This window comes from Sturnus vulgaris, chromosome 11, assembly GCF_052056855.1.
Source record: "Sturnus vulgaris isolate bStuVul1 chromosome 11, bStuVul1.hap1, whole genome shotgun sequence".
Lineage (NCBI taxonomy): Eukaryota > Metazoa > Chordata > Aves > Passeriformes > Sturnidae > Sturnus > Sturnus vulgaris.
Genome location: NC_142253.1, coordinates 13949142 through 13976143, shown reverse-complemented (window position 1 = coordinate 13976143; position 27002 = coordinate 13949142). Strand labels below are relative to the sequence as shown.

Sequence of the window (27002 nt, the reverse complement as noted above, 5' to 3'; positions counted from 1 at the left end):
ATGACAACCTCTAAAATTTCAACCTGCACAGCAGAAAAATGTGTGATATTGGTTACCCAGTCAGTTTGTCTTTCTTTGAGCACTCTCAATTTCTGTCACGTTTCCTTTTGTTATTCACTAGTACATTCTAGATATGCTTTAAAAAGAGATTAATTAAACACTTGTCTTTTCCCTGCATTTTTTTAGGCAACAACAAAAGTTTTGTTACCATGATTTCAAAAAGGAAGTCGTGGAAAGTTGATGCTTCTGAAGAGAGCTGCAAGACAGACTTGCCAAGTAGGTGCTTGGGTATCATCTTAGTGGGGTGGAGACCCATTAGTAGAGGCAACAGCTCCCAAGCAGAGATAAGGCCAAAATGGCACTTTTGATAATGTTGATTGTTAATGACACTGTTGATTTTTTATATATTTGATGCAGCATGTCCTGTTTTCTCAGAAACCAAGAAGTCACGGATTTCTGATAAGGAAAATGCCTCTGCCTTCTGTGGATTGGAGAATGAGGGAGTCTTTGAAGAGCTCCTCAGGACATCAGGAATTGTGCTGAAAGCTGGGGAGGGACAGAATGAAATAGGTATGAGTTTAGCATTTGCTCCTTCTGATTTAGTTCAAAACCTGCAAGGATAGCTAGTACAAAGTAATGATGTGTTTTACTTGCAGCACAAAAGTTCTTGAGCTAACTTGTTTCAAAATTCAAGCAAAGCTTCATTTGGCCTCTTATTTGTTATATACCTCCTGCTCCTGCTGAATTCAGTGCATCACCTAAACTCATTATACCACCTCTTTGGGTGTATACCTGTTAAGTCTAAAGATTTCTGAAAGATTATTGGAGGTATATAGAAAAATATTAGACTGCATCTGTGATTACAGTATTGAATTACAGAGGCAGGAGCTCTGAAATGGGGAAACAAATGTGGCATTGTTGCCTTTCATTTCAGACAAGGCCTTCAGGAAGTTCTGTATTCAGTGTCTTCAATGCTGCTACTCAGCCTTCATTAGAGAAAGCACAAGTGCTGATTCCAGTCAGGCTCTTGCCAGCTGAACTTCTCAATAGAGCAAATGCAGAAATGTTGGTGGATGGGCTTGAGAGCTTGTACTTGGTGTAGCTGTTGTGATATTGAATGGACAAACGGTGTCTCATTCTTCATGTCCTTTCTGAACTGTCTCCTTAGCTGTTGATCAAATAACTTTCCAGAAGAAACTCTGCCTGGCCCTGGAGAAGCACCCTACTTACCCAGCTGTAAGTAACTTTGGCAGGAGCCACCTTTAAAGCTGTTTGCTGTGTAGGAAAATAGGCAAATGCAGCTGCCTGTCCCTGCTAGTCCCATACAAAAGTATGCAACACAGCAGTTTATCTTGGATTTCTGTGGTTCAGATTTTCCAGTTGTCTCAGTGGTGCTATTCCAGCCTTTTAGTCCCACTGTTTTTCTGACTGTCAAAATAATTTTCATTGGCAATATTATTCAATAGACAAAGACTCTTACAGCAGACAAATCACTTGCATAGCTTTCTGGTGGAAGCTGGGTTTGGTTTTGTGTTGGGTGGGAGCTGGCAGCATTAACACTACCATGATGTGGTGCTCCTCCCCAGACAGCAAGTCCAGGTGGAAGTCCTGAGGCCAGTGATTTGACTGCAAATGCTTTTTGGGTGCAGCCCTCGTCACATTAAATGTTGCTGTCTCAGCTGAAAAGGAAGAAAGGCAAAGCCTTTTTAAATCAAAGTAAAATGTGAGACACTTGGTTTAGAGTTACTTTGAAGAACAATCAGTGCTTCCTCTGGAAATGGTCTGGACTAGCATTCGTTTATTATCCAGCATTCCGTCCATGGCAGTTTCTGTCTGCAGTTCTCTGGTTAGCTCTTCCTGGTTCTCATCATGCTTGCAAAATTCATCCTAAAGGACAGCAGTTGGCTGGGGTGTCCCTTCAGGGTGGATAACTTCTCTCTTCTTTGCAGGTTGTGAAGCAGTTCATCAGTGGCCTGGAATCTCACATCAAGGACAGGAACCAGTTCAAGAACTGCCTCTTGCCTTGCACGCCTGTACGGACTGAGGGGTCGAGGTGGAGTAAATGTATTTTGCCTTCCCCTTCAGTCAGAGCCAGTCTCTTGTTATGTGCTGTGACATTGACCAGAGTGCAGCTAAAGGCTCCACTGCTCCAAGGCAGGATGGCTGATGTAGTTGTTTAAAAGCAGGGAGTTTGAAGTGTTAAGATACAGAATTTACTGTCTGCCCATGGCATACATTGGATTCCATGGCATTTTATGGCAGCAGCCAGATACTGTGAAAAAAATTTCCCAGGACGGGTGAAGGTCAGTTCCTTTTCGAGATTTTTTTTTCTTCCAGGAGATACAGCTTTACCACAGACTTTCACATTTCTAGTCTTGTAGAGAGTGAGCTGATTCAGAGCTAAAGTGCAGTTTTAAATATTTTTTTGTGTGTCTATGATTACCATGTGTTACCTTAAGTCATTGTATGTAGTTTAAAAAGAAAAAAAAAACATTAATGGGAAGAGCTACAGCCTGTTCTCCCAGAATGTTTTTGACACAACTGTGCTGGTATCTTTCATCTTGCAGGAATCTGGTGCACTCATATTGTGAAAGCCTCATTAAACTGCTTCTTGGGATTAAGATCTTACAGGTATGGACACCTTAGCTTGCTCTTTACAATGGTTTTGATTGTAGGGAACATTCTGCTTACTTAAGTAAAGGATTAATAGAACTGATTTTGAGGCAGATGAGGCTGCATCTGACATAGTGTCCAGTTTGTTTTTGTAGGGACACAGAGATGCTTAGGGCCTGAGACACATGGCAGACAAGTAGAGACAGAGGGAACTGGGTTTGTTCTGTTTTAAAAGAAGATTAAGAGAAATTTCATGGTCTTCAAATACCTGGTAGCAAGGTGTAGGGAACACAGAGCCAGATTCCTCTCAAAGGTGAGCAGCAGCAGAATGAGAGAGGATGACTCAGGTCAACCATGGGAAATTCTGTTAAGATACAGCCACTTCCACTGTGGAGAATGTTTTTTGGTTTTTTTTAACTACTAGAGCTGGGCACTGGTTTTGAACTTACCTAACATTGATGCTTTAGTTTTCTGTGTGGTGAAGAGCAGCTCAGGTTCTGAGAAAAGTTCATTGGCCCAGAGGAATTGTACACTCTGCCCATGTGCTCTGATTATGTGGATAGTGTATACCACCCTCTGAAAAAAAAAAGTGGTTTTCACTTCTTGGGCTGTGTGCCTCATTTCTAGCATTAGAAAGAGATTTCTCCTACAGGAAATACTTTTATTGAGCCTTTCAGGTATTTTATTCACTGTGTATATTTCATCTTTTCTGGAAGGTCAGTTTTAGTGGCAGTAACACAGCACAATCAGTAAGTCATCCTAACGCTGTCTTTTTCCTTTTTTTTCAGCCTGCTGTCATAACACTGTTGTTGGAAAAGATCCCCGAATTCTTTTTTGACATGTGAGTATAAACTGGCTTCTCTCTGCCTTGAAATGAAATTTCTTTTGGACAATCACCAGCTGTTTGACTTTAGCTGTTACTTCAAATTTACCTGAATGGCAGTTTGCACTGATGTGGGAGTTTCTTTTGTACCTGTGTAAAATAACGTGTGAGGTACCGTGACCTTAAATCTGTGAGTCCATAAAGCAGAAGACGGATTTCTAGAAGGTGAAATGCAGACATTGATTGTGATTTTTGCAGCTAATTACACAAGCTTAGGAATTATTTCAGCAGAGGGACTACAGAGCGTCTCGTCATTAAAAAAAAAAAATGTAAGTGGCTGCTGGCAGAGTTTTAGGAGGCTGGGAGATGCAAACAGATCTCCTTTTAAAATTGCAAGTTCAAACAAGGGAAATTGAAAGAGAATCTCTTGATTTTTGAAGGTAGAACTCCACAGTGGAGTGGAAGATCTTGAGGTGTAACACAGGCAAGACTTGACCACTTCATCTCTTCTTGCTGTGCCCTCAGTGCTCACTACAGAGTTAGTGGGGCAGGCCATGGAGCAGAAAGAAGCTGAGGCTGTTGCTGCTGCAGTTTTTGTTCCAGTGCTGAAGTACAGGATACAAATGCTGCACAGGGGTGTAGTCCAGGAAGTTGTCTCAGACTGAAGTCTTGTTTGAGGAGGGTTTAACTCAGACAGTCACAAGGTCTGAACTGTTTCCACCCAAGAGTTCTAAAGGATCTTGGATGTAAAAGTGATAAGCTGTTAATTGTGCTGTGAATCCTTTGGGAATTCTGAAAAATGGATGTTGTTACACTTGTCTCCTATCAAACTGTAAGAAGAGTGAAGTTCTTTCTATGTATTAATGACCATTTAAGAATGGAGTTAGTTGGTCTTGCTGACCAGCAGCAGAGCTTTTGAGTCTGCAGGTCTGACTAACCTGTGTGCCCTTTCCTGCTGTTTCAGTGTGGGCACCTTTGGAACAAATTTCCCCCGGCTCATCGTCAATCAGTTTAAGTGGCTTGACAGGCTCCTTGACAGCCAGGTGGGTACCAGAGCTGCAATCACATGGATGCTTTTTCCAAACAACTTCTGGAATGCCTAACAACTTCTGGAATGGTCTAAGTCTTCTTTTACATAAATTTATATCTGTACACATATATTCAGACAGATGACCCCATTTTAAAGCTGTTGCTGGCAGGAAGTTACAATCCCCTCTTGTTTAATTTTAACAAGGTACTGGATACTTGCAAGTGTGTGGGGATGACTTCTCTGTTCCTGCTCTGGTGATTCTTTTCCTTCTTTCCCTAAGTCAATTGGTCTTTATGGGTTACTCTCTACTGGAGTACTAAACACTGGGAAGATTCTTGTGTTTTCCTTTCCTCTGCTCACCAAGATGATTCTATCCTAGCTGTAAAATACCATTGTTCCACAAAAGTCTATGCTCTGCTTCATGATGTCAGCAGGACAATGAGTTAAGGGACAGTTGGCATAAACTGAGGCAGACGTTGCACTGAGAGACCTTAGATGCATAAAATTGTTGTTGTGCTGAAAGATTTGTTCATTTCACCAGTGCTCCTCTTGTCTGCAGGATCTGGTCAAGAAGTTAATGCAGATGGTTAGTGTCTCTCCAGTACCAATCCAGCACGATATTATCACCAGTTTACCTGAGATCCTGGAGGATTCCCAGCAGAGTGAGGTTGCCAGAGAGCTCAGGTATGGATGATTTGGTTTGGAGGCTTTGTTTTGTTTTGTTTTTTTCCCCCTTGCACTTAGCAGAAAAGGACGAGAAGCATTAATGCAGGTTGTTCTGGAGCTGACTGAAGTATTAGGACAGTACTGTGTTCCTGTTAACTGCGACATTTGGGGACACCTACCACTGTCTTAGGACATTCCATTTTTACTGTTGTGCTTTTAAAGACAGCACAGGCAATCCAGCAAACGACATTGCATTTAGACAATGCTCCAAAACTGCTTTTTTCTAAATTATTATTAAACTCTTGACTACCCGGAGACAGCACAGGTAGCATCCAGTTAAGTACTCTCTACTTCTGCTGGATAATCTATGATCAGTCACTTGGATATTACTGCTGACAACTTCTGATTTGTCTTGGATTCTGCTGTGGTAAGTATCAACATGGTTTTTATTAATAAAAAAACCCCAGACCCACAACACAGTAAATGTGTGCATGAAACAGAACTTGCTGGCTATTTTATATACTATTCTCAAACATATTTACTGATCCAAATAACTGATCAGTATGCCAAGAGTTATCCTCCCAGGGAGCACTGCCATAGGCTAGTCCTTACAACTGTCTTCTTTAATGATGTATTCATTTTACACAATAATTTGAGTAGTCTGTGCTTCTAATTCTTGTTATTACACAGGTCACATTTATGCTGGTGTTAATTACCTTTTCAAATCTGTGATCACTGTTGCAGATTATTACTGCAAGCAGTGCATCCTGTTCCTTGTACCCTCTGAAATTGTGACTTTGTTTTCATTCTCAGTTTATTACCTGAGCTTCTAGATAAAAAAAACTCCACCTATTTTTCCTCTGCTAATCAAACTCCTCAGACTTCTTTTTTCTCTGTTTGTGTATTTTGAAAGCTGAAATCCAAACAGTATCATCAAGGCATACTTATTTCCATATTCTCAACAGCTTTTACTCATTTCTGATGCAGAAAACAACTCATTACTTCAAATGAATTAGGGAGCATAGGCAGAGTTACCAGGATGCTGCAGATGAGGTATTTTTCAGCTAACAAAATTTAAGTGCATCTTCTTGCTAGAGAAAGTTTGTAAGAAACTGGGATGTCAACCAAGAATGATTACATGAATTTTGGGAAAGTCCATGAGGCTATTTAACACAGGTGTAGTTCTTACATGAGGAGTAATAATTTAGGGAACAAGTTTTCCATCATGCCAGTGGCATATGTTGTTGGCAGTTTCAGAGATTTTTTTTTTGCAGTGGCCACAAGAACTCCTGGAACCATACAATACACTAAAGATACATTCCTGGTTTTGTTAAGAGGACCATTTGTTTTCTCTTCCCTGTGTATCAGCTGCTTGCTGAAGCAGGGCAGACGGCTGACAGTGCCAATCCTGGATGCCCTTTCTCGTCTGGACCTTGATGCAGACCTTGTGGCTGAGGTGAGAGTTTTACTGAGCACTTCAGCAGACCCCAACCCCTGCTTAGCAACACGAGAGCTGGAACTGTTTCTTCATTCTAAGTATTTTGCTAAATCTGACTCCTGTAGGCCTTCAAAAGTCCTGAGCTCCTGAAGTTGGAAAAAGGTCAGAAGCTAAAGCTGGTTTTTGAAACATGTGTGAGGGGCTCAGCAAAGAGCAGAGAGAAGTTTTCTAAATGCATGCTGTAACAGCCAGGAACTCAAATTACAGATGTTTTAGCAAATGCAGAAGCACTTTATCCTGCTGCCGTAATTTTTTACTGCCTGTCTTAAGTCTTCTTGTCAATATTTCATTTTTAAGTACAGTGACCAGACTAGACTGTTATATTCTAAGGAAAGGCAGATTGGTGATTAAATAATTAAATAGGTTTTCTCTGCAGAGTGCTGATAAAGGAGAAGAGATGATGATGTGCCTTGTGTCTTTTGGATATGTTGCATTGCTGCACTTTTTGGAGTTGGACTTCTTATGAATAAAATAAAACCCTTTCGTTTGAGTGCATAAATAGTGTTTTACATAGTCCCAAAAGGCTGGTGCTACATAGCAGTCTACACACCCTACATGCTTTTCCCTTTTGAAAGCCAGTTAAAAAATGATGGAGTCAAACTCTTCTTGTTGAAGAGTGATAAGGTGCAGTGGCCACAACAGGAGGTTTAGGTTGGACATTTGGAAAAACAAGTTAGGGTCTGCAGCATTGATATAAATTATCAAAGAGGTGGCAGGGATTGGAGGTTTCCTCCATCCTTCAAGACTCAGCAAAGCCAAGGTGAATCTGATCTAGTACTGACAATATTCCTGCTCTGAGCAGAAGGCTGGACTGTAAGTCTCCAAGGACTCTTTCCCACTTCCCATGTTTCTGTGAAGTTTTATCTTCCAGCTGATGGAATGTTGCTCTCTTGTCAGGTACGACAGTCTGCCATGACCATTGTGCCTTCTGTAAAACTGGAAGATTTGCCTGTAGTAGTAAAATTCATTCTCCAAAATGTCAAGGCAGCAGATGCAGTAGAGGTACAGTATCTTTTTCATAATGAAGTGTGTGTTTTCCCTACTAGTGTGTGTTTTAACAGAGGGAAGTTGGTTCACACACAGTTGTATGTTTTTAATGTTTTCAAGTAAAATTTTAATATTGCCAGGAATCAAAGCCAGCCTTGCTGAGCTATCAAACACACTTTGTTTCATATGTTGAGGAAGCCTCAGCCTAAGCCAAATGAGGTTTGTGGTCTGCCCAAACCCTTCAGGGAGACCCCTGTGAAAAAAAGTGTGCCTATGACATGGAAGCCAGTCTGTGCTGGTACACTGCATTTGCACAGCAGTCAGGTTGGTAAACTTGCATGTCCCAGAATTCCTGAGGCTGTCATGTATCTTACTCAGCTGCTAAATAGAATAAAAACAGTTCATAGCAATGTAAAGCAGATATAGGTGGGTATTTCAGAGAGTAGGTCTTAAAAATTTCTGTCTTTTGTATGACATACAGGTGAAGAGAAAAGTTTTGCTAGTTCATTTTCTAAGTTAAAAACATTAAATTTGGACAAGATTAAATACTTGTGAATTTGTAAAAATATATGAGTTTTGATTTATAATTTTAGGGTTATTATGGGAAATAGTTTTCCTCAGCTTTTTCTGTTCTTCCCTCATATGTCACAGTGATTTGTGCATGGATTTGTGCTTTACAGGTGATTTCTGATCTTCGTAAGAGCTTAGATCTGTCATCGTGTGTTCTGCCCCTGCAGATTCACAGTTCTCAGAAGAAGATTAAAAGCCAAGTCCAGGCCAGGTACTTAAACAGCTTTACAGGATTCTCCAAGGGTAGGATGAGACAAGAGAACTTAAACTGTTCCTCTTCTGGTCTCTCTGGCACAATGGCTACATACACGAGCCTGATTTGTCTTGTGGAAAGGCACGGACACCTTTATTCCTTCCTGCTTGGTACTAATGCAATACATTTGTCACTCCTTGCTGAGACAGCTTCTCCTGCCTTGAATGTAGTTCCTTTTTGCCATCTGCCTCCATGTCTGCATGGGGATAAACAACTTCATTTTTAATAATGTTGCTACCAGTTTATCTCTTTTAAGTTCCCTTCAGTATGATTCTGCAACCTCTGTTTCCACCCTCTTGTGCAACTCCCTATCCTTGCCAGAGCTTTCCCTCTGGAAATGGCTGCTTTGAGTGACTGCTGGGACTGCTGGGCTTGCCTTGCTCCTTCTGTGACAGTATTTGCAGGGACTGAGTCTCCTTCTTTCTGATGATTTGCAGTTCTTCTCTGAGCCAAGTGACCACCAGCCAGAATTGTGTGAAGCTACTTTTTGATGTGATCAAGTTAGCTGTGAGATTTCAGAAAGATGTGTCTGAAGCATGGATTAAGGTAAGATACATGCTTCAGTCCTGGTTTCCTTACTTATTTGGGTTCCTCGATAGAGCCTGAGCCTTTCTTGTAATCAAATGTGGTATGAAAAAACAAATGTTAGCCCTTCATTTTACTGATACAGATTTCATTCTGCAAGAGAGGAAAAATATATACCCGTATATTGACACTTAGCTGTGTGAAGCCTTAAGGTGCTTGAAAATGTCCTGCTAGAAATTAATATTAGCTGGTATTAGGCTAAATCTAATTTTAATTTGCATTTCAGTGTAAACCATGAGGCTGTTTCTTGTCCTCGTTATTCAGTACCTCAGCTCCTTTCTCAAGACTGATGTTTGAGAACGTCCTTGTTCAAACTCAGTTTTCAGCTATTTTTTTTAATGCCTTCTGGATTCTCTGTTGTTGGCAAGATCCGGTTTGCTGACTTTTGTAGGTATCCTGCTGTAGAGGAGAGATATCTGTGAGCAGGGTGTCACAGAGTTTTGGTATCTACCTTTTTTGATTTGGTTTTGGAATATAGTATTGTACTGTAGCCTAACAGCTTGCTTCGTTTTTTTTCTCTCAGGCTATTGAGAACAGCACATCTGTGTCTGACCATAAGGTAATAGTTCTGCTCTGTAAATGTCCTCTTCTCTTGGTTTCTCAAGGGCTTTCTTCATGGTTGTAGATTAAGAGATTTTTGTAGTTGGAGCAGAAACTTGGCAGTGATGTTTCATGGGTGGTTCTTTTTGGTATTGGACTTGTTCCAAATATAACAACCATCCATTTTCTTTGTAACTCTTGGTTCATCCCTTCTTAATGTTAAGGGACAGAATTATTCTGCTTTAATTCTGTTCTGTTGGACTCATAAGGTTTTATTTCATTTGTGAATCTTGGGGCTTTTTGAATTCTTTTTTTCTTCTCAGTTTAGACTTCAAGTTTTGACTTGGATGTTTAATATTTCAGCATAATGAGTCATGGTTATTTCCTCTAAAAGGTTCTGGATCTGATAGTTTTGCTGCTAATCCATTCTACAAACACCAGGAACAGGAAGCAAACTGAGAAGGTCTTGAGGAGCAAAATCCGCTTAGGCTGCATGCCAGAACAGCTGATACAGAATGCCTTCCAAAACCATTCAACGGTCAGTGCTGATCCTGCTCTGGGACTCTCTCTTTTATCTCTCAATGATCTAGTCCTGTGCTGCATTATTTATACCTTTCCAGTAATGTTCATGTACTTTTTTTAGTCCAGATCAGTGTCCCAAGATACATGTCCTCTGTTGCAACTGTCATATGCTTTTTTGGAGTTGAGTTTTCCTCAGCATTGGATATGTTGAAGACAAGCAACAGTAATCTCCTCTTTCATGGTGTCTGTGTTTCAGGTTATCAAAGACTTCTTCCCTTCAATCCTAGCCCTTGCTCAGGTATTTCTGCACTCAGCACACCCAGCCGTGGTCTCCTTTGGCAGCTGCATGTACAAACAAGCTTTTGCAGCCTTTGACTCCTACTGCCAGCAGGTACAGTGTGATGGATGGCAGCTGTTTTATTTGCGTTTGCACTTTGTTCTAGAGTGTATGTCATGATCCTTTAGGGGTTTCAGGCGGTTGGAAGCCTTTGGAGAGCAGTCTGTGCCAAAGAGTAGGCCAAGGAGAAGATGGGGGAACAATCACAGCAAGACAGGTAGCAAGTGACTTCAGGCACGATGACTGCTGTGATTATCTGCACTTGATCAACATCGTTCATATGAGCAGAGCTAGGCAACCATTTTTCTGTTGATATTTCACTGTGGTTCTTTTGGTGGCTTTTTCCTTAGGAGGTTGTGACTGCTTTGGTGACTCATGTGTGCAGTGGGAGTGAGACAGAGCTGGACATTTCTCTGGACGTGCTCACGGATTTGGTGGTGCTGCACACGTCCTTGCTGATGCGCTATGCCACCTTTGTGAAGGTATGTGCATTTCTGGCTTTTTACTGGATTTTGTGTCCCTTACGCCACTTTGCCTCACATCAAGAATAGGCCAGTACCTCTCCAAAATAGAGGTATTGGAAAAACTTGTACCTGTAAAGCTTTTCTGTCTGGAAAAAGGCACTTCACTTCAGAAGTGAAGGGTATCTGCTGTCAAAGTGAGAGCTGTAAAACAGGACTATATGGTTTTTTGACAGGGGAACTTGACATAGACAATTCCCTTTAGCTGGAAAATGCTTAAATTGCAGGCATGGAATGGTGCCTACAATGGAAGAAAAGTGCTGTCTTTATTTACATGAGCTATTTCAAAACTTGGCAAAAACCTGCTCCCTTTGTGGACTGTGCATTCTCTGCATTGAAAGACTGACAGTACTTCAGCCAGTATTTGAATCCTAAAACAAAATTGCTTGCAGAGATGAAAAAAAACATATCCTAAAATTTAAAAGAAGAAAATACTCAATGGGGAGGAAAAAAAGGGACTACTGAGTTCTAAGAATGATAAGTAGAATCAGACTTGCATAGTTGCCTATTTCCAAAAGTAGTCAAAGTTGAGATTGGGGGAAGAGCTAAACAGCAAGGCAAACATGTATCAGTAACAGTACTTGCCTTGAACACTCCGCCATCTGTGGTGGTTTGCAGTTTAAGGACAGCTTGTATTTAAGAGCCTTTGAAGAGGGTGGGTGTGGGTATTCCCACATCTCTCTGATATTTTGGTGCTCCCTGTTATTTAATTATACATTGTGGGAAAGCTGTATACTTTTTGCTGTTTAGTTGGTTGATTGTTAAATGAAAATTACTTGCTTGTCAAATACTTTGAATCCTGTGACCAAACCTGTGATAGAAAATAGAGAACTGTCATTTGTCCTGAGCACTCCCAAAATGCTTATAGTAGCCAAATTATTCTTCCCGTTCAGCCTCTGATGAAATGAACTCCCATAATTAAGGCCAGAGCAATAGTCTGTCAAAATTTGTATTTGTTTAATTTGAGTGTAGTTTTTTTATGTGTGTACAAAAAAGGTAAAGTTAATTATCTTCCTTGAAGTTGACGATTTATGTGTTTTTGAGAATATGGAAAGGAATTCTTGGTATTCTGAGCTAGTTTGTGGCTTCTCTTCCAGACCATTTTAGACTCTACACAGAAACTGAATCCATGCCAGATCCGGAAGCTTTTCTACATCCTCAGCACTTTAGCATTCAGCCAGAAGCAAGAAGGGAGCTACATTCAGGTGAGCAGAGACACAACAGAAAGTTAGCCAGGCTGTGCCTTGGTTCTTCTTCTAGGTTAACTAAATACTGGCGTCATCTATGAACAGTCTTTGATGTCAGGATATCCTTGAGCTTAAAATTCTCTTCTCCCCAAGTGTCAGCTTGTGGCTCTAGACTTCCCACCCTGATATCAAGGGCTTATCACAGTGACTGTACCTTTCATCTTTCCCAGAAAGGTTTCCTTCTCCTGTACATCTAAGAATGGCAGAGTTGTTAGACATGTTGTTGGAAGGGTACTGATGGTAGTGCCTAATTTAACATCCCAGTCAAAGTGGGGCTGTCACCAGCGTGGTGTCTTGTTGGTTGTTGCTTTGTCTAGCTGAGCCTTGCAGAAGTGTAAATTCAGCAGCCTCCTTGAACAGCTCTGTTTCTCCATCACTTGGAAGCCTTCAGAAAGTACAGTTCAGTTTCTTCCCTGAGATGTTTGTATTGATTCAGCCACTTAAATTCAGCACACCAGAGACAATAAAGATTCTCTTGTTAGAAGAACTGAATTTCACAGTACTCTGCTGTGAAATGGTAGGCTTCATACCTTCTGTGCCTCTGGTTTAAACATGAAAAGCTGTCAAACCTGGTCTGTCTAAATCCACCTTCATCTTGAAAGGGATACCTTGTGTGACTCAGTTGCAGCATAACAGTGGTGGCATTGGATACCTTTGTCTGGATTTCTGAATCCTTGAGCATAGCAGATAAAGAAATAATTCAAAGATACTTATTTCACAACAGAGATGCCAGGGTTTAAAATCTTCCCATTCATAAAGTTCATCTCTTAGAAATTAGGACTGTCTTTCTTTTACAGTTTATAGCTGTAGATGCTTGCACATGCTAACTTGAGACTATAAAGGAAAACTGCTCTTCCTTTCCTTCTGATTGGTCTGTGGCATGTTAAACAGCATGTCTGTAGTCATTTTGTCCTTCCCACTCACCGTGTTAAATTGGAGCTCTTCACTGCCAAAATTCCCAGGTGTGTGGCAGGTTTAGCTCCTTTCTGAACTAGTTTCCTCAGCGATTTCCCCACTTCCCACCCTGAGTCTTACGTGTGACTTATGAAAATTGTCTTGGCAACACACAGCATGACTTTGTAGCCCAGGAGAACTTGCTATCAGGATGTCTGCCTGTCACCCTCAGAAGTTGTGAAAAGAAGGGAAAGAGTGTCTAGAATTTATTTTGAGCAGAGGGTTTCTAACTGTGGAGATCCAAGGCTGGCAATTTGACTTTTATCCTCGGTGATACTGAAGACTCCAAGAGTAGGTCAGCAAAGAAATCAGTAGCCTGAGAGCCAACTTACTCTTACCATTCTCTAAGTGTTCTTCTAAGCTGATGCCTCTTAGACATGAAGATCTCTGCAGGTAGATTAGGCATTTTTCCTTGCACTGCACAGTTTGTCTGGACCTTCACCTCAAACTGCTCCATCTCTCAGCCTCCTGAAGCTGACAGTGTTTTGAAGTGCAGCTCTGCAGCTGCTGTTTGGGTGTGACAGGCTCCAGGACCATCTGCTGTTTTTTAAACATACTTTTCTATTAATTGTAGTTGAAACCTGGACCAACCACATGTTTCATGTAGTAGTTAGAGCAAAGTCAAACCAAATCACTTTTAATGCTGTTTAGAGCCTTACTTGGAGTTGGGGGCCATATTTTCATAATAAATGAAACATCAAAATGTGCATTCCTTAAGCAAAGCTGTAATCCTAATAAACCATCCCTCTGTAGCCCTTGGAGATGACATTAAGTGAAGATGCTGATAGAACTGTGAGTGATGCACACAAGTACCTCTGTGGTGACATGGTGTGTGTCTTTTCAGGATGATATGCACATGGTGATCAGGAAGTGGCTTTCCAGCACAGTTCCCAACCACAAACAAATGGGGATTATTGGTGCTGTTTCCATGATAGGCAGCGTGGCATTAAAAAGGTGAGAGAAAACGTTGCAAAGATGAATTTAACATGGCTTTCAGCTCAGACCTGGAGTGAAACAAAGACAGGAGGGCATTGCCTTTGAGCTCATGCACATCTTGGGCAAATCCAGGAACTTAAAACTCTCTTCTGCATACTGTGGTGTTTGGTATTTCAGCCTGTGCAGTGCTGGTCCTCTGATGCTGGTCTCAAAGGCATCCCAAATTCCTTGTTAGTACCTGTTTGTGGATCCCTTGACCACACTGCACGACCTGTTGCTTGGAAGAAAATGGAACACTGACTACAGATCAGCTTCTGACTCTAGCCTGAATAACCTGAGGTGCTCTGTGTTTGAATCCAGGGAAATCTAAAAGAGATGTCCCAAACAGCACCAGGTCTTTTCCTAATGTGTTCCAAAGAAATCTTTTTCATGTGTAATTCTCCGATTTCTGGAGAGAGAACCTTGTGTGTGTGATGGGTTTTGCTGTCTCTTCAGTCTTGTGCCACAACAGCAAGGTTGTCAATTGCTTCCAGGAATGAAGGAGATGCTGCTTCACTGGAGAGAGCAGAGCTGAACAGTGAGTCTGACGGGCAGGTGAGTACCAAGAACAGGGCAGTGCAGGACACAGAGAGGACATGGTCAGCAAAGAGGGGTGACTAGAAATGCAGTCTTAACTGAAATACTGTGTGAGTCTGGGAGTTGGCTTTCCTGAGCCTGAGGTTCTTGTACATTGACTGCAGAGCCAAGAGTCTATTAAAAATGGTTTTGGAGATGCAAAGGTGCCTGCTGGTGTTGCCTCTGCTACACCAGAACAAGCAGCACTGCAGCCATTTAGTGAAAGTCTTCTGTTCAGCTGATATTTCAAATATAAAGGAAAGAAGCAGGACAATCTGCTTCAGTGAGCCAGAGGTGACCATGGCCATCCTCTTAGCTTTGGTAGTTGTGCTTTTCAGGCCATCCAAAGAAAGTATTTCTGCTACACAGGATTGGTCTGGCAGCCTTTTTCCTTCGTTTCTGTTAAAGAACTTTCTTCTCTGGCATTCTATTTATGAGTGATCCTGGGCAGACTCTGTGTTATCTCATGGCAGAGGACCCTAAAAGACCCATCTTCTTTCTTGAATCTGTGTCTATTCAAGAATATTCACCATGGGTTGTTACTCTAGAGATGAAGCTTTGAATATGCTTCACAATAAATCAATGTAAAAAGGACTGAAGGTGTAAAACCTTGAATTGGATCCATTTACCTTACCCATGTCTGCACTGTTTTCTCTCTTTTCAGCTGTCTACCCTACTGGACCTTGTGAGCTTTTGCTGTGAGCAAACACCAGAGGTCTTGGCTCTGTACTACGATGAATTTGCCAGTTTAATTGAGAAGCAGAAGGGCAAGTTGGACTTGCAGCTCCTGGTACATTGCAGAGCAATTTGAACTTAATCACTTACATGAATTCTTCAGAAAAAATTGTTTTTCAAATATTATCAAGATAGAGTCAATTTGAGGATTTCACTCTAGTCTGGGAACTTGTTTTGTTCTGTGAGAGATTGGTCAAATACAAAATCCCCATTCAGCTCTCTTGGCTTTTTTTGATTATGGCAGATTCCTCATTGTGCTTTAACAGCTTCTTTTTTGTGAAATTTTACATGACAACAGGGAAGCCTTTTAAAGGAAATTGAGTGACATTTCAAAGCATGCTGTTCCTATTCATAGACAAACGTAGAGTCTGAAATAACTTTAAGCTTAGTATTGAAATTGGTTTGTGGGTCAGACTATTAAGACTATTTGATCCCTAAGATCTTGGAAGAGCCACAGTCATTAATGGTAATAAATAAATGGTATTTATGGTGATAGGAAGAGGTTTGTGAAGGCTGCTGAATAGCTCTTTCTTCCTGCTGGGCACTCCTTTTACATGTGGGCTGCTCTGCCTCTCTGCATCTCTCTGGAACTTGTAGTCAAGTCCACATCCAAAGAGCCGGGAAGAAATTGGTTGTGCACACTGAGCAATGTTTCCTGGCTGTGTCTCTAAAGGGCAGCCCTTGGCTCTCCTTGCAGGCCATGGGGTTTTTCTTACTGTGACAGTTGCAGGATACTTTTGTTTGGCCTTATCTTCTGCATCTTCCACTGCTGCTGCTGGAGCTTTCTTCATCCTTCCCCTTGCTGAGCAATTTTTTTTTCTCTTTATAGGATGGGTTTGGGAAGAGTTTGGTGGAAGATTTTCCCAGTGACTTCGTGGTGGATCTCAGTCCCACAGTGCATGGGTATGCTAGTCACAAATAAAGCATTGGTAGTGTTTCTGTCACTGAGAACTGAGGTTGCCAACAAGACCTTGTCTGTCTTTCCTTGCAGTTCATTCTTGTTCCCAGTGAAGTCCTTGTACAATCTGGATGAAGATCAAAGTCAGGAAGCAATTGCCATTAACCTCTTACCATTGGTGTCACAGAGTGAGCTTGGCAGGGTCACTGCTGGAGCGAGTAACCAAAGTAAAAGGTATTTGACATTTATCTGTGGGATGGCTGCAGAGGTAAAGGTGATCTGTTTAGGTGATCTTGGGTGAGTCATGATGGTAGACAGTGCTAAACCCACAAACATGCAGCCTAAAATGAAAAATCAGGGCGTTGTCTTTGGCAAATGGAAGAGGAAGCCTGTAAGATACAAAAAACTCAAAGTAAACAGGAGGACACCAAAGTTAAAAGAATCATAAGAGTCATAGACTTGTTAAGGTTATAAAAGGCTCTTTTTTTTTTATTTGCACCTTCACATCATTTGTAATTTATTGTCGTAAGATATTGTTGAGATTTTAGTTGTACTTTGAAAAAGACATGATCATTTTAAAATGAGAGAAAATATACCTATTTTGTATGCATCTGTGGAAAAATGTTATTTTTTATCACTCAGAATTGAAACAGTGGCACACTGCGAAACATTGAAGGAGGTTTCTCCACTGCTTATAACTGTTGTGCACAATTTCTTACAGTTCCTTATGAATTGCTCAACTTTGATTTCCACCAGAAGTAAATTTGACCCTATCTTTTGTTCATTGCAGCCATTTTCCTGCCCTTACATGCTTTTGCAGAAAACTGGCAATCACCAGTTACTAATTTGTGGAAGTCTTTTTCTAACCCACTTGATGCATTTCTGCTTTGTGTTGCTGGGACTTGCAAGAAGCAAAATAGAAGGCATAGGCAAGGTGGCCTGGGAAGGACACAGGACATAATGGAAAAGTGGTGGGCATTCTGGAGATATATAAAACATTTCTTTTTTCCCCCAGGGCAGTGTCACCCATGTGTCTGTCACCCTGTTTCCGGTTGCTAAGGCTCTACACTGCAGAGCAAAACAGTGGAAGCCTGGAGGAGATTGATGCCTTACTAGGTATGGGAAATGGACTTTTTATAGAGCCTGGCTGCCTGCCTTGTTCCTGTGCCAGATCTGCACAGATTTCCTCCAGCTGCAGGAGGAGTTGGGCATTTTGTGAGGAGGCTGAGGTGCTCTGTGCCCACAAAGTGGAAGGGAGGCCAGGGAGACAGTTGCTCTGTGTGGGGATGGAGTGGCTGGTGGGCCTTTCTCTAAATAGCCACTGGTATTGATGCAGGCTTTGGTGAGAGACTTGGTCCATGCAAAGACCAAAGTGTAGGTAGCACAGTCCAACCTATACTTTTCTTGTTCTGTGCCAGGTTGTCCCCTGTACCTGACTGACCTGGAGGTTGAAGGGAAGCTGGAATCTTTATCCAAGCAGGAGCGTGAATTTCTGTGCTCACTCCTGTTCTATGCTCTCAACTGGTTTCGTGAAGTGAGTAGAGCCTTGTCTGCAGGTTCTGGAGTGGAGGGATGAGGGAAGCCTAGGAGAGTAGAGGCTGGTCAGCCAGGAGAGGGGAAGCTGGAGAGGAGGGAATATTGTGGTCTTTGTTACTGAACAGAAAGATTGTGCTCCACTTTCAGAGAGGCTGTAGAATTTACTTTTCTTGGGGATGCTCTGTGCTCTCTGTTCTATACCTCTGTGAGCTAACAGAAGAGTAAAATGCAGTGCCTTCAAGAAGATTTGGAAAATGTATTGGCTAACATCAATGGACAGTGGGATTTTTTCCTGCTGGGGTTATTCTGGTAATGTGAGAATGGCAGATTTGGTGCAATTCCACATTCCCTCCCAGTCCTCCTGCTCTTCTGCCAGGACTGCCTCTTTCCTGGCAGACCTGGGAAGTGCCAAGGGGTCTTCAGAGCCACAGGTGTGACAGAACCTGACAATGTGATGTCTGCTAATTCCTCTTGTTCAATTAATATTTTATCTATAGGTGTTGTCCTGTTGGTTTTTATAGATTGCACCAACTGGACTTCTGAAGAGCTTTGTTCATGAGTCTGAACCTGGTCACACAGACCACTTGTTCTGTGTTGTGTATTTATTCAGGACTTGAGAATGTTATTCAGAAAAGAAAAAGTAGCAAAGTGGGTACAAATCTCTCTAATTCAGTGGTCCTGCTTTGTATCTCTAGGTTGTAAATGCCTTCTGCCAGCAACAGGATGCTGAGATGAAGGGAAAAGTTTTAACTCGATTACAGAACATCACAGAGCTGCAGAATGTGTTGGGAAAATGCTTGGCAGGTGAGTAAGAAACATTTGTACATTCTGGGCCTGTACCAGCTATGAAGTGAAAGGGGTGACATTAGACATCAATGGAAGAAGCAAATAGTAACACACACTGCAGTTTTACAGTGGCAGTTTTTCAGTTTTAAAAGTTTGTGTGCGGACAGCTATAATTTTCAATTTGTCCAAATCCAAACTGCTCTTCTTAATTACTTCCTCAGTGAGGAGCACACAAATTACACACTCTAGAGTCACAAGCACACAAACTTTTGCAGATCCCCCAAGTTATTGACACACATTGTCCATCTCCCAGTAGCCTGGTCAAATCCCAGAGACTCTAATCTTCTCCACTGCTCCCCTACTCACTGCTATTCCAGCTCATTGCTCATTAGCAGATACACACACTCTGACACTTATCTCACAGACTCCACACTTCCACAAGGACAGTGAAATTTATGGTACTTCCTTAAGATATGTATCTGACCTGTATGTTGTCATTCAGGAGCTGAATTAACCCAATTTCTACATTTTGGCTCTTTCAGCAACTCCTGGCTATGTCCCACCACCAGCTACTTTTGACTCTGAGTCCCCGGAGGCCATACCATCCATTAATGCTGCTGGTCCAGCCAGAAAAAGGAGTGGTAAAGAAAATTTAAAATGTTTACATAAACAGATGTGATGGGCGTTGACTGGCAGATTGCACTGCAGCCTTTGCACTTGTGTGTGCCTAAGGCACTAAATTCTTGGTAAAGTCTATCTAGCAGGAAATTTTACCTCATCAACTCCTGTTGCAGTGAAGTGGAGATGGAAAAATATCCTTCACCAAACAGGTGTTGGATAGTCTGTCTCCTTGGGAAAACTGATGCATAGCATGTAACAGTGAAAATCCAAGGCTTTCACTGGTTGCTTTCACCTGCAGCAATAAGTTCTGTCTTTCATGGGTTTGTGGCATCTGGTACTGAATCTGTGGCTTGAGCTGTCTTGCAAACCCCTGAGCTTTAGGTTGTACCTAACCAATGTCCTGGGAACCTTGTCATGGCTTTGCTGCACAACTAAATCTTTCCTTCATCCTTTCCCACTGCTAGCTCCCACAGAGAAGACACAGAACTTGCCTCTCAGTTTTCAAGCTGAATCAGATTTGCTTTGTTCTTCCTTTCTCTGGTTCTGTTTCTAGCTTAAACTTATTTCTAGTTTAGCTTAGCATTTCCTGGGAACATGTCTGCCTTAAGCCAAAGTGGACAAAAATTCACATTCCATTCAGTGAGAGCAAATGGGGGAGGCCACAGATCAGAATGCCTTTCCCTCCTGTGCCAAACCCATTGAGCAGGGTCTAGGCCTGTCATGTGTTGGAGACAGAAGGAAAGTTTTGACTGTGTTCTGCAGAAAAGAGGAGGATCCATCACTTTAGATACTGTGTTTTGAAGGAGCACTTGATCTGTGCTCCATGCTTTATTAGTGCTGATTAATGTCCAGCCTGTGCTGGCTGCAAGTGCTGAGCACAGTGTGTAGCCTTTGATTCTGAAGTTGCTTTTCTGTTTAAGGAAGGAAAAAGAAGGCTGATGGCAGCAAAGCTGGTTCTGCAGATCGTTCTCAAGCAGATGACAGTTCTGAGGGAAACCAGCCTGATACTGAGCTCTCTGAGCTGGACAAGGTGGGTGTACAGCCCTGGGGACTTGCAAGGAACACAGAACAGGGAAGATGCCATAGAAGCATAAACAAAAGCTTTGAGAGAGGGGTTGTTCATTCCAAACTTAATTACAGTCAGTGGTTCAGTTCTGCTTTCTGGCACCTGCCCCCCCATCAGAATTTTGTAAATTGTCCCAACAAAGGCCACTCTTCTGCAATTTCCTTTTCAGGCTGCTACTGACAGAGAGGCAGGAAATCCTCTGGCACAGCTGCAGAGCTATCGCCCGTATTTCCGAGAGCTGGACCTCGAGGTGTTCACTGTGCTGCACTGTGGGCTGCTCACAAAGTCTGTCCTGGACACAGAGATGCACACAGAGGTGAGGGGAACAGCCTGAAACCCACACTGATTGTGTAATGGCCTCTCTCACAGGCTTTAGCCCTTTCTGTTCCATTGAGATGCACAACAGGTATTCAGATGTGTTGGTCCAGGGTTGTGAGATGGGGACCAGGAGAGCATTTGTCCCAAGAGAGTATTTAAGGCACTGAGCAAAATAGAACTTTCCTGAGGAGAGCAGACATGTCATACAGTAATATTAAAAACAAACTTATGTAAATATTTCATGGAAGGTGAAAGATACTGTATAACATGTGTAGATCTAATGGAAAGAAAATGGCTTTAATATTGAGTACAAGTAAGATATAGGGTGATAAATACACTAAGTATTGCCTGTCAAAAAGAACCTACGACATAAATGAAAGCCTGTATTGCAAAATCTCAAGTGTCTCAAGGCATCAGGAGATCATAAACAGCACAGATGTGGGACTGGGGTCATGGAGGTGCTCTCAGTGAGCAGGGTGCTGTGTATCATCTGGGAGCTTTTAAAAACTGCATTGCTATAGCTGTGGAAAATAGAAGTGTTTAATTTTGTTGCCTTCTTTGTGGGCAGGCTGACTCCATCTGGAGTCTCATTTTGTCAAGCTACAGTAAATGCATAAAATGTGAAAAGGCCATGGCAGGCTGGAGCACAGCCTGGTCTGCCCTTGCAGACAGCTGTCTCTGTGCATGCAGGTCACAGGCCAACTGGAAGACTGTTTGACAAGTCTCTTGGGCTATATGGCATTATTTCAGAACACTTCTTGACTGTTACTCGGTGAATTTTATGACTCTCTGGGCTTAAACCTCTTTTTATCTTTAGGAGCTTATTTTCAATGTTAATGTATATAAATCAGTTCTTTCTCAGTTGCTAAGTTGTACTGACATTGCCTCAGCTGTTTAGAGCATCAGGATGGCTTCATGCTTTGAGGAACCAGAACCAGTGACCCACACCTGCCATGGGGGAGCCATAAAACCATCTACCAAATAAGTCCCTCCTGAGGTTAGCTAGTCCAGGCATCATAACTGGAAACAGAGAGGGTAAACTTGGGCTTCAAGGCACTACAGTAACAGCTGGGTCCTTAGATTGACTGTTCTTTTAATTACAGGCTCGTGAAGTTGTGCAGCTGGGGCCTGCTGAGCTTTGCTTCCTTCTGGATGACCTGTGCTGGAAGCTGGAACATGTGCTGCCCTCGGGTTCCACAAGGAGGGTGCCCTTTCCAAAGGCAAGAACAGCAGCAGGCCTGGGCTGAGGCAGAGCACATCAGGGGCTTCCAGGCCTTTCTCGAGCAATGTTTTTCAGAATTATTTTCACTTGCTGTTTAAATGGAAGTGTGACACCCAGCTGTGTGCCAGAGCAGCACTTGCTCTTTCAAAAGACTGGTGTACACTGCTCTTGCTGAAACGTTTGCAACATCAGGTTCTCTGCATGTCTCAGGAAAGGGTATTTAACTGAGGGAGTCTTGTAGCCTCAAAATTCAAGTGACCTCCCTATGGAGAGCTGTGCTGTTCAAAGTTAGCCAGGCCAGATGGCTGCAGCAGCCAGCAGAAGCTGCTGCATCCATATTTCTGCTTTTTCTGCATTAGAAATCTCCCTGAGTGCAGGGGCTCCTTGCTGATGCCTTCAGGAGGAAAGTAAATGCATGTCCCACTGCATTAAACTGAGAAATGCACTGCAACTGGATGGGATCCTCACATTCATTGTTATTTCTCCTTGTCCTTCTACATGTCTTAATTCCCACATGCAGAAACTGTCTTCTCTTAGTCTTTGAGTAAAGTGTTGGCTTCTCTGATCTTAAAGTTTTTTCCAACCTAAATGATCCTATAAGAGAGCTGTGTGTCACATCAGTTTTATCCTTCTAGTCAAATGTTATCCACTTGTCTGAATTGGTGGTGTTTGTTCAGCAGAAGCCAGCTTTCCTATCCTGTGACACTTCCTGACCCTGTATGGCATCAGGAATTGCACTGCTTGGCAGCAGTCTAAGAGTAATTGAAGTTATTTTCAAGAGAGGCTAATGAAGCAACTTTGATCTTTTGGGTTTGCTGCAGGAAAGAGGCAACAAGGATATTGGCTTTTCCCATCTGTGTCAGAGATCTCCCAAGGAAGTTGCTATGTGTGTGGTTGATCTACTCAAGCCATTGTGTAAGCACATGGAGAACATGCATAACTACTTTCAGGTCAGTGGACAGCAATTTTGACCAAAAAAACCCTCAAATTTTGTCTCCTGTAAAGATACTTTTCATTTTGTTTGGAGGGGAAAAGAGTCACTTTGTTTTCTTCAGGTTTTCTAAACATCAAATTTATGGAAATAGATTCTTGTGCCATTATCTTTGTTTGGAATAGTGTTTAATGAAATATTTATTCTATATTAAAGGCATCTGTACAAAATCAGGGTGCAGAAGATGAACCAGGAGTGACCATCCAGGAGCACCAGCTGATGTCCTCTTGCTACCAACTGCTGTTACTGACTTTTCGCTCCTTATTTGCTTGGTGAGTTTAAAAGAAAAGTCCACAGTTGTACCTATTTATTGTTGCTTCTCCTTGTTTCTTTAAAGTGTTTGCACCCTGCCAAAGGCCTGTCAGCCATGAAAAACAACCCTCTGCAGTGGCTGGAGGCTTCTAAGCACTTCTTAGTTAAGCCAGGCTTCCTTGCCTGATTCTGAGCTGTGCTAAAGCTGTAGGTGATGAAGCACTGATCTGGGTAGAATTCAGTCAATGGGCTTTTGGGTCAGGATGAGCACAGGAAGCACACTGGTACACCTACCTGTGCAATTTCCAGTCTGCCTAGGGATCTTAGAATTTCTTACCCATCCTTTCCCATTTCCTTCCCCTCATCCTTTGCTAAGTTGTCACTGCCTAAATCCTAAATATTTGAAGAATTTCTTTTGCCAGTGGGAAAGGATGAATGTGTATTTCACTGGCAAAAAGCCAATGCTGTAGATGCATTCAAGCTGGCTTCATAAATGTTCAACTTGGAAATGCTTGTGCAGCCTGCAGACTTCTGCATCTGCTAATATAATCCAGGACAGTATCATAAAAGTTTCTTTCTAAACCCTAATTTAGATTTGCATGTGGAAAACATTTTACCTTTGTTGTACTTCATAAACAGTAGTAACTGCATAAAATGGGAGGTTTAAGGTCTGTCTCCTTTTGACCTCTACTGGAGCCTCAGGGCCCCCAATCAGCTTGTGACTATTCCCAGATTTGTCATTTCCTCTTTAGCCAGTATGAGTATTGGTTGTTCCTGAGTCTACCTATCTTGTAAATCAAAGAACCTGGTCAGTTTTGTACCAGACAACTCAAGATCAGTTGTGCTGTCCAGTGTAAAATCTGTTTTGCTGTAGGTCAGACAGCCATATATTGGGGTGAGCTGTTCAGCCACTAAAATTCAACAACCAAATTACAGCTCTTTTTACATTTGTTTAGTCAAGGCCTCTTACATTACCTACCAGTTGTTAATTAACTTGTGTGGTACAGGTTCACTTGAGCATTGCCATTATCAAGTCCACCTGCTCAGTCTATAGAATTGGAATGTGGATGTATTTGATTATTTTTAGCATACATATCCTCACAGACACTGGGAGTTCAGAGAAATAATGAAGATCTGTAGAGTTTTCCCCCTCTTACCTGTTGTTCAAGAGGTGACCACCCATGATCACTGCATTTGCACAGCAACTGTCATTATACATCCTTTGTTTTAGGTCTACGTAGCATTGGCTTAGTATATATGGACCTCCACTTATGGGAAATGGCCTCTCCTCACCAAGCTAGATCTGCAGTCTAACTGAAAAGTTAATATTGTTTGTGCTCAATGCTTTTCATCCCCATCGAGTTTTCAATTTTTTGTGTCCATTTATAATTTTGCTATTGCAGGACTTGTCTTGAGTATCCAGGTTCTGTATTTTTCATCTTGCGAAATAGGCTAAGATATGCATTTGCATCTGATACCTCTTCTAATCTGATGATGAACTGGATTTTTTCCCCCCTCAGGAATGGTTTTTCTCAGCATGAAAATACTGACTTGCTGAGGTCAGCTCTCCAGGTGCTTGCAGACAGGCTAAAGCCAGGAGAGACAGAGTTTCTTCTTCTTGAGGAGCTGATAAGGTAGAATCTATATTTCACAAGATTTGAAATTAACAAATTTCAGGGATTTTTCCCTGTTTTGTGTGGGCATTATGGGTAAATGTGTGTTTGGGAGCTCTCATAGAGACTATACCTGCTTCAAACAGAGCTTTGTATTTAATTGAATGGCAGTGTAGTAAAACCTCATTAAAGGAGTAAAAAATGTAAAATCTGCATGAATATGTGGATCTCGTTTGTATGCTATTTGAGCCAAGGAGATTAGTAGGATTCACAGAAAGAATGATTATGTTCTGGAGAGTTAAAATGCTTACAGGTACACTAGGCAAAAACGGTATATAAAGCTGTTGCTAGACTCAGAGTGGCTGGGGCTTGAGAGAATTTTCTCAGTGACAGAATTCCTATGTATTAGTGGCTTATCTCCCCTTCTTCAGAAGGGCACTGCCAGAGACAAAACACTGGGATATGGAGACCTTGGATCTCAGATGGTCTAATGTTTCCTTTTTATTTATGTGTCTGAGACATTACCCTTTCTAAACTGTTTTTACCTTTTCCCTTTCCTGTCATCCCCAGTGAGAGTTTTCAGTACCTCCTGAATTTCCAGCAGAGTGTTCCCAGCTTCCACTGTGCCTATATCCTCACTCAGCTCCTGATTGCCATTGCTGAGAAACCCATGTCTGGCTGGAAGAAGGAGAAATTGGGTAATGTGTGAAGAATCACTTATCTTAGATGAGTTTTAATGTGGTCTTTTGCCTTTCAAGAGAGAGTTTTTCCTTTCACATCCTGATAATCTTACTTGGAGAACAGTCCTAGCCATTAATAAAGGGAACAGCAGTAAATATATTGGACCCTCTTTGGTATTTGTTCTGCTGTGCCTCAGTCACATGCAGACAGGCAGACTCCAGCTCTTTCAGCTGGTGGTTTTAAAAAATCAGAGCTTCACAGCTTTTAGGAGTTCTAAGCATGAGCCTGCTGTTCAGTGTTGGTACCAGTTTAATCACTGGTTATGGAGGTGAGTGATCATAGACTTTATCTGATGTAAATTCCTGCTGTAAGTACAGATGTCTGTGACAGCTTGTTTCCAAAATTTATGGAAATGAGCTGCAAATACAGCTGTTACACCAGGGCAGAGAGAGGAAAATGTGGACATTCTTAACCCCATGCTACAAATGTTTTCAGTTAAAGCTTCTCTCATAGATTAGCACCCATTAAGATAAGTAAAATAAACAGCAGATAAAAGACAGGTTGCAGGGAATATACAAGAAAACTACTTGATCTCCACTTCAGCACACACTGAAATAAAGACTCCAGACTGCTGCCTTTCTCAGCCATTCCTCTTCATACTAAGATACCTCTAGAATTTATCCTTCTCCAATCCCCATAGCAACACAGAATTTTAAGTTCCCTCCTTACAGACAATTTTACTATTTTAAACAGTCCCAAACTGGGAGAACGACTGACTGACTGTGGCAGACAATAACCTATTTTAACTAATCATTTCCTGGTTTTAAACATTTCTGTAAGAGACAAGGAGCTTTGTTAGCAGTTTTGATTTCAGAAATCTGTAGACTTTAAACTTGTCTGTTCACATTAATTATTACAGTGCTGTAGCCAAAAGGCCAAGTCATTTGTTATTGGGCTTCCATTTCTAGAATTGGATACCCTAAGGGTTGCATATGGCCTTATTAAAAGCAAATAGATGGCACACAGTAGGAGCTACCAAACAAATAAGGTTTAACTTAAATTTGTCAGAGTGGCCAGAGGTGGACCATGGTTCTGATGTGAACAGGTATTCCAGACCAGGAACATGTTGAATGTGCAAATACTTTATCATGATATATGTCCTTGTGGCCTTGCAGCTTCTTAGGGAAAATGCATTCTGACTTAGAAAGTTCAGGCACATGAGGGGTAGTGATACTGTGATCTTTCAAAAAATCATTTGAACATACCGCTTTTATATGGAAGAAGGATTTTTTTTTTTATTATTCTTTCACTAAGTTAACACTTATGTTTCCCAGCTTCTCTAGCAAAGCAGTTCCTCTGCCAGTCCTGGGTGAAGCCCAGTGGAGACCGAGAGAAGGGCAGCCAGTTCAACAGTGCCCTGCACACCCTGCTCTGGTAAGGCTCAAGCCATTCCCTGAGGCACACCAAGACACTTTTTTTTTTTTTAAATAACTGTTGCTGCAGAGGAATGGCCCCTCTGAATCATAGCCTTCCTGCTTGCACAGCTTGGCCTAAAGCCCTGTTTCTACACTGTTTCTAAAGCACAG

General features: G+C 41.9%; 1 protein-coding gene across 1 annotated transcript in view; it reads left to right on the top strand.

Moving 5' to 3' along the window:
• Nucleotides 1-197: 197 nt before the first annotated feature.
• Nucleotides 198-27002, top strand: part of FANCD2 (FA complementation group D2) — a 34350-nt gene continuing 7545 nt past the window's right edge. Inside the window, exons 1-34 of the mRNA XM_014869553.2 lie at nt 198-276; nt 436-570; nt 1169-1236; nt 1950-2053; nt 2568-2631; nt 3402-3454; nt 4401-4479; nt 5026-5150; nt 6501-6588; nt 7528-7632; nt 8298-8398; nt 8878-8986; nt 9549-9584; nt 9960-10103; nt 10344-10478; nt 10775-10906; nt 12043-12150; nt 13991-14100; nt 14616-14676; nt 15362-15487; nt 16262-16335; nt 16424-16564; nt 17346-17446; nt 17749-17864; nt 18562-18670; nt 19195-19293; nt 20194-20303; nt 20509-20655; nt 21761-21877; nt 22701-22829; nt 23027-23142; nt 24643-24756; nt 25306-25433; nt 26751-26850. Coding sequence (XP_014725039.2) covers nt 210-276; nt 436-570; nt 1169-1236; nt 1950-2053; nt 2568-2631; nt 3402-3454; nt 4401-4479; nt 5026-5150; nt 6501-6588; nt 7528-7632; nt 8298-8398; nt 8878-8986; nt 9549-9584; nt 9960-10103; nt 10344-10478; nt 10775-10906; nt 12043-12150; nt 13991-14100; nt 14616-14676; nt 15362-15487; nt 16262-16335; nt 16424-16564; nt 17346-17446; nt 17749-17864; nt 18562-18670; nt 19195-19293; nt 20194-20303; nt 20509-20655; nt 21761-21877; nt 22701-22829; nt 23027-23142; nt 24643-24756; nt 25306-25433; nt 26751-26850 — 3551 coding nt within the window. The 5' untranslated portion in view covers nt 198-209. The remainder of the gene's footprint in view (nt 277-435; nt 571-1168; nt 1237-1949; nt 2054-2567; nt 2632-3401; nt 3455-4400; nt 4480-5025; nt 5151-6500; nt 6589-7527; nt 7633-8297; nt 8399-8877; nt 8987-9548; nt 9585-9959; nt 10104-10343; nt 10479-10774; nt 10907-12042; nt 12151-13990; nt 14101-14615; nt 14677-15361; nt 15488-16261; nt 16336-16423; nt 16565-17345; nt 17447-17748; nt 17865-18561; nt 18671-19194; nt 19294-20193; nt 20304-20508; nt 20656-21760; nt 21878-22700; nt 22830-23026; nt 23143-24642; nt 24757-25305; nt 25434-26750; nt 26851-27002) is intronic.